Source organism: Maniola jurtina, chromosome 19 (assembly GCF_905333055.1).
Source record: "Maniola jurtina chromosome 19, ilManJurt1.1, whole genome shotgun sequence".
NCBI lineage: Eukaryota > Metazoa > Arthropoda > Insecta > Lepidoptera > Nymphalidae > Maniola > Maniola jurtina.
Genome location: NC_060047.1, coordinates 473,879 through 490,000, shown reverse-complemented (window position 1 = coordinate 490,000; position 16,122 = coordinate 473,879). Strand labels below are relative to the sequence as shown.

General features: G+C 35.7%; 1 protein-coding gene across 1 annotated transcript in view; it reads right to left on the bottom strand.

The window, feature by feature from the left end:
- LOC123874840 (nephrin-like) overlaps positions 1 to 16,122 on the bottom strand; it is a 107,841-nt gene that overhangs the window by 37,000 nt on the left and 54,719 nt on the right. Inside the window, exons 2-3 of the mRNA XM_045920361.1 lie at positions 7,224 to 7,356; positions 6,373 to 6,581 (exon numbers count right to left, since the gene is read on the bottom strand). Coding sequence (XP_045776317.1) covers positions 6,373 to 6,581; positions 7,224 to 7,356 — 342 coding nt within the window. The remainder of the gene's footprint in view (positions 1 to 6,372; positions 6,582 to 7,223; positions 7,357 to 16,122) is intronic.

Genomic DNA, 16,122 nt, shown 5'->3' with positions numbered 1-16,122 from the left:
GATATTAGCTGCCTTATTGGATTTATATTATTATAGAAATTGGGTCTTAGAATGGCACAAATAAACGGTAATTTATAAATAAAAGTTTAAAAAGCGTGAAATAAAAATTAAATTAAAAATTTAAAAAACCCCCGACACATAAACCTCTAAAAAGTAAAAAAATAATAGGTAAGTATGTATGGGCCCTTTAAGAATAGTATAAATAGTAAAGTTTTTATCCAAGCGCTCGTTGCGTCGGGGGACCGCTAAAGTTAACAAAAACTGTTCTTTCTACAACAGATGACTTTCATAGTTTACGATAGGTAGCGGTCCCCTGGCGCAACGAGCGCTTGGTTAAAAACTTTACTATTTATACTATTCTTAAAGGGCCCATACATACTTACCTATTATTTTTTTACTTTTTAGAGGTTTATGTGTCGGGGGTTTTTTAAATTTTTAATTTAATTTTTATATCTTTTATTTCCCGAGGTTGATAATTGCGAATCGAAAAGTCAATGAATGATGAAAATTTAAGCGCTAAATTAGAGTCCATTGAAAAGAAAATTACTTAACTAAAGAAATATATTGCTTATTACCTATAAATAAACCATGAAAGAAAACCCCCAAAAATATTTGTTCGTTTTGGTTACAGTTTACAAACTATTTTATAAATCGTTGTTTTTAGTATTTGTTGTTTCAATACAGCATATTGCACATAATATACCAAAATTGGATATTTCTTTCTAGTTTGGTTTTTGAGAAGATTAAAAAAATATATATTCGTACTCTACTCATTGAGTTCCAAACAATGATACCCGACATGCTAGGTTATGAAGAAAAAATACCGGTTTTTTATGTATGCGATATTCTATTCAATATTTGGTTTTGGGTCAACGTTCTAAACCAAATACCAAAATTTCAGGTATGTAACTCATTAAGGCGGCGGTATATACCAGGTATAATTTCAAATCTAGAGATGGCGATACACATTGTATCGACATCTCTCTTAGACGCCCCTGAACCGGTTGCGAATCGCCACAGTGTAGATTAATCAGTAACGCATCGCTTCTACATTTTAATAATCTACGTACTTTACTGCAGTATTTACATATAACATCAGAATCGACTGCATTCGACTTCGCTAAGTTCATGTTCACACGTGTTGAGATTGCATGTACGTAAAATTATATTTACAAGGAAAATGTTGTTTTATATACTTTTTTAATCCACACAGATGCCACTTGGCATTAAATTGTAAACAGTGAACAGTGTTCCCTAGTTACTGATTAAAATGATTTGAATATTATTTACAATCAATAGTTTAAATACTTTTATTGCTTTGTACACTTACCTAACAAGAAATAGCTAATGCCTATTGTTTTTAGTTTAGATTCATCTCTTTACAATCATGATATCGGGTATCTTTTACAACCTGCGTGTTTTACGTGTGTGTGTATAGGGGTTTATTTCAGATTAAAATGGACTTAAATGTCCTTGATTTAAGGCCACAAATTCAATATCACCGATTTTACTTTCTGGTTCGGTTATACCTAAATTACTTAGCACCGAAATCCATACTTCCATACTAATATTATAAATGCGAATGTGTGTCTGTCTGTCTGTCTGCTACCTTTTCACGGCCGAACAAACCGATTCTGATGAAATTTGGTACAGGATTAGCTTATATCCCGTGGACGGACATAGGCTACTTTTTATCCCGGAAAATCAAAGAGTTCCCACGGGATTCCTAAAAATCCATGCGCTAAATCGATTTGTGTGAAATTTGGTACTGAGGTAGCTTGCATCCCTGTAATTGACATAGGCAACTTTTATTTCAGAAAATCAAACAGTTCCCACGGGATCTTTAAAAACCTAAATACACGCGGATGAAGTCGCGGGCATCCTCTAGTTATCCTTTTACAACTTATGCGTGTAGTATGAGATTTTAAGTCTTACAAAATTCGACCTTCAAAACATAATAACGTCAAGATTAAAATGGACCTAAAGGCCCTTGATTTAAGGTCAAATATTCAGTATTCAGTATTCACTGATTTCAATTTTGCCGTTCAACCGGTTCACCGTTTCAATGTTTCCGTTCACACCACTGGCTGTAGATGTATAGACGAAATTGAGCTTTAAAATAAGGCAGTTAAGGTCCAATACCATTCTATCAATGTTGTAAAAACTCGTACAATACATAAAGAGACCCAGAGCATAATTACCTACCTGCTAAAACCGCAGTGAAACATTTTATCAAATTTCGTAGAATTAGATCGTCTCACAGTAACATCAGATTAAAATGAACCTAAATAACCTTAATTTAAGGTCCCAAATTCAATAACACCGATTTTAATTTTTGGTTCTGTCTGGATGGCTATACATGAATGGATTAACTTAAGCTATAAAGCAAAGCTACTAAGGTCTATTTCACGTTAACGTTCTCAATATAAGCCTATCTGCCAGATTTGACCATTAATGTGGTGACCATTAAACTTGGCCTTGAAAAAGATACTTCATAAGGATGAAAGATCATATATAGTACGGACAAGTCCAAGTTTCTTAATTGTTACTAGCTGATAATAATAATACCATCATTCATATTTACTTACATCTTATAGGTAAATTTAATTCTATATCTTATTTTTGTATCTCAACAACACTTTCCACAATCATCATGTACAAATCAAGTCCTGGAAGTAATGAGTAATTCAATGAAACTATTGTTAGCACCGATATCATACAAGTTACTATTTATTACATTTCGCTAATGACCGGGGTCGTAAAATCCTATTGTTCTATATTATCAAAACATTCACAGTAAAAAAATATTTTACAAGCGTTAGGGGTGCAAAAACACATTATAAACATTATAAAATATTTAATTTGTATAAAAAGCTGTTTTGTTTATAATCCTCGTTTTCGTTTATTCAATATGGTTACCTTACAAAGCATATGCGCTCGAGAAGTCAACAAAGAGATTATAATATTTTATAGCTTTTTTGTTATTTTTAGATTCGGGCCATTGATTTACATTTACAAAATTTAAATTTGTAGTAATTATGTTCTCTAATCCAGAAGCTTTGAGCTACCCTCTTTAAGCCTACCCCGTAGGTAGGCTTGAAGACCTTACTTCGCTCGGTCAAAAATAGTACTGTGACTTAGTAATACAATGCAGAGTCTGAGCCTGGTGGTGATTTTGAAGTTTGAAAACGTGCAATAGATTCTCTCTATAACGTAGACACGTACTAAGACAGGATTTTGAGACATTGGATCTGGAATTGACCAAATTATCGTACAACAAAACTTCTCACGGACTAATGAAAGCTATGAACAAACGATTTCAGTAGTTAGATTTTATTAATTTTCTTACATTTCGATTCAAAACAATAAAATCAGTCAGAAAAATAGATACACTAATTTAACATTCCAAAACGAAGTAACTCTCATCTTAATAACAATTTGATGTATACTTTAAAAGTAACTGCATAAGGTAAGTTTTGCAACAAATATTTTAACACCGATATTTCAGTGTTAGTCTAAGTGAGTGAGAACACAAAGGCTATTAAGATCCTTTGTATTGACAAAGGCAAACACAATAGGATCTTTTATTTCTTGTAAATTAGACTAGCTTTATGACAAAAAGTAGGTATGAAATTTTGCTTTGCACTTGTTCAACTTTTGGCTGAGATAATAAAGTCTAAGTTGAAGGATATTGAATAAGATACATACTTATTTTTGTATCTATAAAACATTTACGACACCACAATTTTTGGTCAAACTTATTATTGACTTGTAATACTTAGTGACGTATATACATATCAAACCAGCCAAGTGCGAGTCAGATTCGCGCAGCAAGGGTTCTGTACTAGGGTGTTTTTTCCGACATTTTGCACGATAAATCAAAAACTATTAAAAATAAATAAATAAACTGTTTTAGAATGTACAGGTAAAGCCCTTTTATATAATTCCCCACTTGATATAGTTATATTACTTTGAAAACTGAAACACATTTTTTTTTGTGATGAAACCATAAATTCATGGTTTTTGCCAAATTTCATGATTTTAGGTCAACAGGAAGTACCCTATAGGTTTTCTTGACATTCGGACATACAGACAGACATATAGACAACAAAGTGATCCTATAAGGGTTCTCTTTTTTCCTACGGAACCCTAATGAATGATATCATTGCATAGCAAGTAAAGAAAATATTAATTATAACACCTTGGATAATCTTGGAAACATTTGAGACTTGAAATTGGATGTCGTTTTCATAATCATCATGATCATCATCATCATCATCATTATCTGCCTGTGGATGTCTACTATTGGACATAGGCCTTCCCTAAAGACCGCCACCACACCTGGTCCTAAGCCTTCCTCATGCAGCCACTTCCCGCCAGCCGCTTTATATCATCAGTCCAACGTGCTGGAGGGTATCCCACATTACACTTGCTTATACATGGTCTCCACAGCTAGATAGACAGATAGACAGACCACAAAGTGATCCTATAAGGGTTCCTTTTTCCTTTTGAGGTACGGAACCCTAATTAATGATGTCATTGCATAGGATGTGAAGAAAATAATAATTATAAGCCTTTGGATAACCTTGGAAACATCTCGGACTTGAAAGCGGATGTCATTTTTATAATCATCATGATCATCATCATCATCATCATCATTATCAGCCTGTGGATGTGCACTGTTAGACATAGGCCTTGCCTAAAGAGCGCCACCACACCTGGTCTATTTATTTTTATTTTCAAATTATAAGTCCTGGTCCATAGTGACCAAATATTAGTTTCACTACACTGCAATCTAATATTTACTGAAATCTTTTAAAACTTTAATTTACTATTTAACTGAATTTTTTTAATATAATAAATGCACAATATCAACTTATCTTAAAATCTAGAAAAATACTAAATAAATATACTTTATAACCTAGTACTTAATTTACTACTCTATGGCATTCTTACGACATTCCACCAGACAAAATGCTTATGAAACCCGATACAGGTCTTACCGCGCTGAGGCGACGGGTATGACTGACAAGATAACGTAATTACGGCCCATAACACTCAACAATAGGGTCGAAAATTCTTTGTACTCGCTCTGTACGCGATTTGAAGAGAATAAGCGAGGAAAGCGTGAAATCAAATAATTTAGAATATAATTTGAAATATAGCACTTACTGTGAAATGATCGGACCGAATTATTTATTTGATTGTTTTACACCTATGGTGAAAGTTACGTCTTTAAGAGCTTTGTCATTAAAGAGAAAAACCCAAAAGTCTAAGGCTTTAGACCAAACTTCTGATTTTTTTTCTATCGAGGAAAGTTTGTCCAATCATGTTTTTATCGGACCAAATCCAAGGGGATATAATGAAAAATATTATATATTAATTTCAAATTTTTCGATCCATGCGTTCCTAACTTATTTCCATTTTAGTAAACTTTAGTATCGACGAAAACGGAGACTGCCGCGTTAAGTCTACGAGCTAGATACCTGTGACACGCGGACAGACATACAGACGGACAGACAGACAGCAGAGTGACATTAACAGGGCTCGGTTTTTAACCTTTGAGCACGGAACCCTAAAAATAGGCTCAAAAAGGGCCTATCCCGCTGTCATTCTGACGACGTGTTTACCCGTCGCTCTAAATTGGACAATCCAAGTGATTGCTGTCGCTCGCTATTTTAATGAAATACCATCGGTCGGTTTTGTTTCAGAAATAATCGGTTACGGAAAATTGATTGGTTTACCACTCCACTGTACGGAGCGTGTATAAAGTATTTAATCAACTAAATAATGCCAGCGACTTCATCCGCGTGGATGAAATGAAATAATATTATGCTCTATTGTTCACTAACACAAAAAAACCGTCCAAGTGCCAGTCACACTCGCTCACCGAGGGTTCCGTACTTGGGTATTTGTTCCGACATTTTGCATAAATCAAAAACTATTATGCATAAAAATCAATAAAAATCTGTTTTAGGATTTACAGATGAAACCCTTTCATATGATATCTCACTTGGTATAGTTATCTTATTTTGAAAGTTGAGACACATTTTTTTTCTGTGATGTAACCACAAATTCACAGTTTTCAGATTTATTCCTTTATTTGTACGTCAACGGGAAGTACCCCATAGCTTTTATTAACAGACACGACGGACGGACGGACACACAGACAACAAAATGATCCTATAAGGGTTCCCTATTTCTTCCTGAGGTACGGAACCCTAAAAAGAAATATTTAAAATTAAAACCTTAGATATCAAAAAACAGAAATATAATTGACGGGTTTTCATAAAATATATAGTATGCACTTATGATTACACCCATTGATGACGGAACCAGTTTTACGCCACATAGTAAAGTAGAGAAACTTACTAATAACAGTAAAGTTGATCCTCAAATTCCTAGTAGGTGAGTTCTTGAAGTCGACTCTGCACCTGTAGACGCCGGTGTCGGCGGTGCTGACGTTGTCGATGAGGAGGGTCGCTGGAGCGGCGGTGGCGCGGAAGAAGGCCCGAGTGCCGAAGCCCGTAGGGGAAGACCAGAGCTTCGGCTGGCTGAGAGTGCGGCCTCGGACGTCGTAACTGGACAACGTAGAATAGAGAATTTTATACCTACCTATATAAGTCATAATAAAGTCACCTTTTAAGTTTGAGTCAGGCCTCGCTTTTTTAAGGTTCTGTAGATAATAAATTGTGAACATCATACTATTTTGGGTGTATGGAATATTTCTTTTCCGAGCTAGAACGTCCCAATAAACCGTGTAAGAAAACCCAAAAAATGATTTTTTTTTGGTCACAGCTTAAAAACTATTTTATAAATTATTGTTTTCATTATTTGTTGTTTAAATACAATAGGGTACATAATATACCGAAATTTCATATCCTAACTAGTTTAGTTTTTGAGATAGCCCCGTCACAAAAGGGTAGGTTATAAAATAAAATAAAAAATCCGGCTCTTTTTTCATGTATGGGAGCCCCCCTGAAAAATTATATAATTGAATTTCTAATTCAATATTTGGTTTTGGGCCAACGTCTTAGCACTAAATACCAAAATTTTAGGCTCGCAACTCATTTAGTCTACGAGCTAGAGACCTGTGACACGCGGACAAACAGACAAACAGATGGACAGACAAACAGTTTTCACCCTTTAGATACGGAACCCTAAAAATGACTGCCCTGCCGAAAATTAAGTAAAAATAAAGACATTTAAAATGCCATCCTGACCTGTACAACGGTTCCCAATCAGCCTCTTTGAACCACAGCACCATAGCGACCCTGTCGTCTGCCGACAGAGGCTGGGTGTCGCATGGCAACGCCGCTTTCTTGCCGACCACCCCCGCCACGTGCGCCGTTGGTACTGTGGACAAAAGGAAACTTTTTAAACCCATATAATGCTTATTTACTACCGCTAAGCGCTGTATGAGACGACTTCCTGCCCGTTGGACCGATGACCTGAAGAAGGTAACGGCACGGTAATATTATCTATACAGTATTCTAACTCGGCCGTTTCTTTGAAATTAATACCTACAGCTGCGCGGTACGTAAACATGCGATAGGGCTGCCTGCCGCCAGCATTTTAATTTTTGCCTACTTTGTGTTTCCATCTAGTTTTGTGATTGTAAATATACTTTTTTATATAAACAAATAAAATACTTTGTGAATTGCATAGGAAATGTCCAATAAAAATGCGTGTTGTTTTTTGATTGGTAGATTTAATTAAAAAATCATGTTTATGATTGAATAACAAATCGGTCTTATACATTCGAGACCGAAAAATATTTGCGCCTCGACTGAGATGTAGGAAATTAAACGAACGTTACGAATTATTAAATTTTAAAGTTTAAAAAATCCGCATTCTAGTATAAAGCTTTTAATCAAAAATTGTTTTGGGTGACATGGACAAGATGGAGAAAATGGAATATCTTTTCCTTGGTTATAGATACCTGCAGTTACTTTACAATTTATATATTTGGTTTTAAATGAAGTTCGGAATATTTTCTCCATTTTTTGCATATATTTCATAAAATCATCGCTGGGTACAATCAAAAAAGTTTGCGAATTAATCTTATTGTAGTCCCGGTACCTTAAATACCGACATTCTGAGCTGAAATTGTGGTTTCTTTGATCGGGTTTCACATACAACGAAAAAATCGCGTGGTTATTGTTAGAAAAACAAAACACCGCCCGTTCGTCACTGCGGCACAGTCGCGACTGTCTGCGTGTCGAGCGCCTGCCGACATCGAGGTGCGTAGGTATAGCTTGCATTTCGCCCGTTTGTATGAAGTTGGAATACTGTATACATACCATTACCGTGGTAACGGAGAGCGGATGAGGAAGGCGGAGGACCGCGTCTGGTGGCGTGCTCTTGGAAAGGCCTATGTCCAGCAGTGGACGCATACAGGCTGATGGATTAGATTGGAATGCTTATTTCCGCATATCTTTGGTTGCCTCACAATTTTTTTATTTTCTTATCGACTACGAAAAAAGGAAAAAAACTAAAAGGAGAGTTATTTTTAACCCCCGACCCAAAAAGAGGGGTGTTATAAGTTTGACGTATGTATCTGTCTGTGGCATCGTAGCTCTTAAACTAATGAACCGATTTTAATTTAGTTTTTTTTTGTTTTAAAGGTGGCTTGATCGAGAGTGTTCTTAGGCTATATTTTATTAAAGAAAATCAGTTCAGCCGTTTGAAAGTTATCAGTTCTTTTCTAGTTATTGTAACCTTCACTTGTTTATTATAAATTTTCAATTTACACTTGTTATGATGATTTTTTTGTGTTTTTTAAATATTATAGTAAGAAGAAAGTTAGGTATACAAGGATACATGAGATCAGGGTCACAGTTTATCAAGTTTTTTCCAAAATCTTTTCTACACTAGGAGGCAAAATGAACTTTTCCACGCAGATTTGGAACGACAAAGAAAGTTTTTCCGAGCTACTTATACCATTACATTAAAAAAAACCATTTCTATTGCAGTATACAGAATCCTAAGCAATATGCCAAGCCTGAAACGTGAAACCAAGTGTTGTGTTGAACCAAGTGAACAGATATTACAAGGAATCTCATCTGTCCGTCGGTGAACGGCCCCTCCAGCGGAGTGTGACAGGCAGTGATCCGCGCGCTCGCACGGTGTACCGTGTCTATTGCCTCTGTAGCGTGTCTGATGCCTCCGTTGCCATGGTAACCGATATCTCCGAGATCGCGTTACATCTCTGTTGAGTCCCTATCAAACCTAGCTTATCGTACAAGTGCGTCCTTGGAGTCGATGAGAACAAAATAACAACGATTACTTTATACTTATTTTATAAATGAGGTACACTCACAGTTATTTCTCAATACATTAATAATAACATAATCTTTGTTAGGCAGAATCAGAAGTTAATCATTAACAGGGCTCTCTCCGTCACTCGTTTCCACTCGTTTCATACAATCGTAGTTCCAATTTCATTTGAATATTAAGCAACCTAAGTCCATGAAATTTTGCAGACATATTCTAGAAACTAATATCTATGTCTGTGGTTTTCCAGATTTCTGTTAAAATATTCGGTTTCAAAGTTACGCGGTCTTAAAATTTTCATACAAATCTTGGAGCCCCTGTAATTTTAAAACTACATATTTTTAGAAAAATCTAAAACACCACAGACACAGATATTAGTTTCTAGAATATGGCTGCAAAATTTCATGGACTTTGCTTGCTTAGTATTCAAATGAAATCGGAACTACGATTGTATGAAACGACTGGAAACGAGTGACGGAGAGAGCCCTGTTAATCATCTATCTACAAGCAAATAAGTGATACACACAATCGATATAGTACCGCTCGCTTTCATCACCTCACTTGCTTTAACGGTGCAGGAAAACATCGTGAGGAAAATTGCATGTCTGAAAAGGTCTGAAAATATTCCATAGTGTGGCGGACTGTGGCCTAAGCCTTTCACTTGCCGCGTCATGCTACGCACAACGTACTGAATAACGGTCCACACTCCACATATCTTTGAACGAAGCTCTAGAGCGGGGGCACACGATGCGTTGCGGCAGCGGTGCGGCGCCGGAGCGGCGTCGCTGCGTCGTCTTACATAGAAATATCTGTGGCATGTAACACGAGGCGCCGGACTTGCAACCACCAAGACAAGGCGGGGAGGGGTTAATGCGTTGCGACATCGGAGCGGCACCGCTCAGTTAATTGCGAATACATACAATATACATATATGGTGTAAACGAACGCTGCTACTGCGGCGCCGCACCGCTCGTGTGCCCGATGATACGGTGAAATCTTTGCGGTGCGGCGCCGCAACGCACCATGTGCCCCCAGCCTTATTATATCGGGGTGTATAGCCTTTGAACTGGACGACAATTTCACGCATAGTCGACGCGCAGAATACAGTCTAAATCTGTTTACTTTGTCATACGTTAGGCATACACAGTTTGCGGCGGTGCTGAAATGCAAGGCTATTTATGCGTACACGTGTAGTCACGTGTAAAGTTTACTTGGCAATGAGGAGCTATAAAATTAAAACAATTTCAAACTAATTATGCTGAGCAGAACGCGGTACCTATACTCTTGCTTCATTGCGCGAATTATTCTGTATAGTTAAACGAAGCTTTAACTTGTGTGCAGTACATCAAATCCTTTTTAACCCCCGACCCAAAAAGAGGGTTGTTATAGGTTTGACGTGTGTATCTATCTGTATATCTGTATAATTGTGTATCTGTCTGTGGCATCGTAGCTCCTAAAGCAATGAACCGATTTTAATTTAGTTTTCTTGTTTGAAAGGTAGCTTGATCTAGAGTGTTCTTAGCTATAATCCAAGAAAATCGGTTCAGCCGTTTGAAAGTTATCAGCTCTTTTCTAGTTAATGTAACCTACACTTGTCGGGGGTGTTATAAATTTTAATTTACACTTGTTATATATTTTAGGTTCCATGAATGATTGCAATTAAAGAGGTTGAAAGAACAGTAGTGGTTTAACCGAACTCCACAAAGGGAGTCGTAAATTCTACGTTTGTTTATACAAGATGTGAATACTCTGGCTAAGTGTATCATGTTATTTACAAAGAACCAAACGTTTAATTTGCTATATAGAGCTAGCCTTATCTAATTAGTATAAAAATCATGCATTGGAATGATGCCAACAATACTGGCTGAATTTCCACGCTGGACAGCCAGGCTGATCCGTTGCGCAAAAAATGAGCCAGCCCTTATGCCACCCTATGAGGCTGACTATTCTTTTGACTAGTCTCATTTGAATAAAAAATCTTTCTATTTCTATTTCTTTGTGGCTATTGCAACCCTTTGTCGACGAAAGTGGTGTGAGAAATCGTTGTCGTCCTGATTATGCTGAGCCTGTTGTAATTATTCTGAAAGCTTCTGGCAAATGTTGAAAATTGTTAATTTGATAAGGAAAACGACAAAGTAAATTAGTACCTATAATTTGTCTCCGTGGATTTTTTGTAGGGTTTTGTTTTTATCATTGCTTGATTTTCGTTTACTATTTCACCTAATCAGAAATATTAAATTCATAAACTTGATACTAGTGTTATTTATTTTTAACCCCCGACCCAAAAAGAGGGGTGTTATAAGTTTGACGTGTGTATCTGTGTATCTGTGCATCTGTCTGTGGCATGGTAGCTCCTAAACTAATGAACAGATTTTAATTTAGTTTTTTTTGTTTGAAAGGTGGCTTGATTCAGAGTATTCTTAGCTATAATCCAAGAAAATCGGTTCAATTTTTTTTTATAGTTTTTTTTTTTTTTTATTAACTATCAAATATTGAACGTATTACAAATGCTTTTAACACAACAAAAAAACCACTAAGGTTTAGTATGTTGCTTATCATTCCGTCCATTAATCGATTTTGGGTATAGTTAGAAAGTTATCAGCTCGTTTCTAGTTAATGTAACCTTCACTTGTCGGGGGGGGTTATAAATTTTTAATTTACACTTGTATACAAGTTTATTCATTCAGTAGTAGCTGATGCCCGCGACTTCGTCCACGTAGATCAAGGTTTTTAAAAATCCCGTTGGTACTCTTTAATTTTTCGTAATAAAAGTAGCCTATGTCCAGGTCTTTAGCTATACCCATTCAAAAAATCACGTCAATCCGTTGTTCCGTTGCGACTTGATTGAAGGACAAACCAACAAAATCAACAAACCAATCTTTAAACAATTGATCGCTCTAAGAAAACACTACCACCACTACCAACATCACCACTAATACCACCACTACCACCACCACCACCACTACTAACATCAGCACTAATTTACTTGAAACATTATTTTTGTTACAAAGATTTAAGACATAGTCCAGTTCAACTGTTCACATAGGTCTCCTTATTTGGAATCATTGGAATCCAACCCTAAACTTGTCAATCAATGGGGTATTTCGGTGGTTTCCAATAAGACGGCTGGTTAGACTCAACGCCCGAGGGATTGAAGTTGAACAACAAATAATTTGACCGATTGCATCCAACTGGGTTCGTAAGAAATTGTAAAGATTGCTTAGACAAATGTCGATTCATGTTTGGTTTGAGTTAAAAGAGCTTGTTGTTTTAGATGCTTAGAAGTTTAACAAGTGAAAATTAAAAATTTATAACACCCCCGACAAGTGAAAGTTACAGTAACTAGAAAAGAGCTGATAATTTTCAAACGGCTGAACCGATTTTCTTGGATTATAGCTAAGAACACTCTTGATCAAGCCACCTTTCAAACAAAAAAAAAACTAAATTAAAATCAGTTCATTAGTTTACCACAGACACACAGATACACACGTCAAACTTATAACACCCCTCTTTTTGGGTCGGCGGTTAAAAAGATAAATACTTAAAACGCATAAACCAAGCACACACAAAACGTATAATATTTTATAGAGATAACAGACGAAAATTCCTTTATTATTAAGTCAATTTAACTAGTCTTTTTTATGCCATTGCAAGTTAACCTAGGCTAGTTAGGTTTCAGCTGTGTATTTTTAACCCCCGACCCAAAAAGAGGGGTGTTATAAGTTTGACGTGTGTATCTGTGTGTCTGTGTATCTGTGTATCTGTGTATCTGTCTGTGGCATCGTAGCGCCTAAACGAATGAACCGATTTTAATTTAGTTTTTTTTTGTTTGAAAGGTGGCTTGATCGAGAGTGTTCTTAGCTATAATCTAAAAAAATTGGTTCAGCCGTTTAAGAGTTATCAGCTCTTTTCTAGTTTTCTTGTAGAAAAGAAGGTTAGATAACCGTTAGGTTCATAATATTATGTCAATAGACAAATGTCAAGCTGTCAAGATGGACGTTGCCTAATAAATACATAATTATTTATTTGAAAATGATGTTTTGGAAAACTCAAATACTTTGGATCGTCGGGGGTGTTATAAATTTTTAATTTACACTTGTTCCTTTTAAGTATATACATATTTAGAGTTTAGACTATAGATTTCGCTATCGCTTATAAATGAAACCCAGCACATTGTTTACACTTGCGACCCGACGCGTTGCATGAATACATTACTGGTCTTGAATACAAGACTTCAATGTTTATTCCAGTATTCACATTATTCCATTTATTTTATGCCAACGATTCAAGAACTTCGGGATATAAAACAATGTAAATTAGCTACGAAATCCTTTGTGGAGCTTAGTATTCGCTTTTATAATATGGTTCCAAAAGAATTTTTAGATTTGCTATTACAAAGGTAAATCTTAGTCTGGAAACCATACCCACGACTAACAGTCTGTATGTATTCAAATACGGCTTTGATCTACAATGACATAGGTCGCGTTGCTGTAGATCATGGGAATCACACAAAAAAAAAATTACAATGAAAAAAAAATATATATTTTTTGTTTAAAAAAAAAAAAAGAATATTAGCCATGTTAAATGACTAATATTCCCCTTTCCTCTCCAACTAAGCGTCAGGCTTGTGCTAGGAGTAGGTACGACAATAGTGCAACGGGCGGGGTTTGAACCGACGACCTTTCGGTTTTCAGTCCACTCCTTTACCGGTTGAGCTATTGAGGCTCTAAATTATATGATTCTCTATTGATTTATAGTTTATACTCCTTTCAATGTATTATTATAATAACTTTTCCCGCCCATAGAATTTAAGTCAGTCAGTCAGTCAATCAGTCAGTCAGTTAGCCAGTCAGCTTTCCCTTTTATATGTTTAAGATATTTGAGTACGATTGGAATTGTTTGTCATAAATAATATTAAATTAAATTTAAATTAGTGTACCTTAATAGTGTAGATGTAGCACGAAGTACGGAATATAGAAGAAATGGTCTAACCCGTGATTTCCATAAATCGTGCGGAACATCTAAAAGTGTCTTGTTTGGCTATAAATGCTAAACGCCCAACCTGCGCCCATCGTAAAACAGATGGACAGAGATATCCAAACGTTTTGTTAAAGATAGACAGGGCAAAGTGTTCAAATTCGTAAGTCCGAAAAAAGAGCTTACATTGCATTTGTATCGTGTAACTCAATCACTCTATCCTATAACTCCATCCCGAATACTGTAACATTTCTCTATTATTTACTAGCTGACGCCCGCGACTCCGTCCGCGTGGATTTAGGTTTTTCGAAATCCCGCGGGAAATCTTTAATCTTCCGATATAAAGTAGTCTATATAGTTAATCCAGGATATTATCTATCTCCATTCCGAATTTCAGCCAAATCCGTCCAGTGGTTTTTGCGTGAAGGAGTAACAAACATACACACACACACACACACACACACACACACACACACACACACATACACACAAACTTTCGCCTTTATAATATTAGTGTGATGTGATAATACGTATTTAATATATTTAAATAAATACATCTTTATTAACCTTACAAAATAGTGTTTACAAACTTTAGTGTGAGGCCCTGCCTCCTGATGAAGTTAAAACTGTGATTCAGGAGTCTTTGTCTGTCTCTTACCTTTACACGCTCCATCCAGTAAACTAGTGGTGTCAAAAAATAATTTATCTATAATACATATTCAATATAGAAAAATATTCAGGATATTAGATTTTCATTAAACCCCATATTGATTACAAAATATAGTACCTAATTTAAAAAAAATAGAAATTCTTACTAGCATTAGAATTGCTTTTAAATTTGACGAGGCGTTTGCTAAAGATACAGCTACGATCTACGCCTACGTCACAACTCACAAGTCACAACAGTAATAATAAAAATATTGGATATTGCGTAACTGTTACATCATTTTTAGTATTTTGCCTATCTAACCCGAGATTGGTTCGAATGTGGAATACTGCGATAGAATAAATTATTTATCTAGGTTTTCGTATTCTATTAAATCAGGACTGCAGTTTATTTATTTGTCAACGTGAGTGTCGATAATTATTTTGAATGTGGATAATTAATTGTTTCGTTTTTCGTAGATAGATTTGTGTCGTGCGTTAGTTATTATTTATAGGTTAGGTAGTTAGGTACGTAAAGTGCTAGTTGATGTTTTTGGAAATATGTGCATTATTTTATAACACGTATGAATTAGCTACTATGTTTTCTTTTTAAGTAGTAAGTAGTAAATACCTATCTACTTAGTGTTTATGTGGTTAATTCTTGCAACTCAACTTCAGATTAGTTTTTCTAACCGATTGAGTTGAAATTTGAAACAGTAATCAGATATTTAACTTCGATTACAATGCAATAATTATGGTACCATATCGGTGGTTTGATGATGGAACCGGGTGGGCATAAAATTTCTCAACTTCTGAACAGGGTAACTCGGTCGTGTTTGGTCTCGTTGGATTTGCCTTGACAAGTACTTTAGAGTGAATATAGATCATATCCAGAATCTCATGATGGAGCTGGAAGGTGGCCATAGAATCCAAGTGTCCGTTATAGCTTCGGCGTGCTTGGCCTGTTAGATTTTTGTACCTGTTTTAGCGTGATGAAATAATTTCAATTGACATAGTTAATAATATTTTCAATGTACCTATTGACAAACTTGTACCTACTTTCTTAAGTTCGGGATTTCTCTATGTTTTTCAGGGTTCTGTATCGGAAGGGTGCTAACAACGAGAACCTATTATTTGTTTTTGTAACTGTAACCTTGTAGCTGTACTAATAAATATACTATAAAATATAGGTAGGTATATTTATTCAAGTAAACTTTTACATTT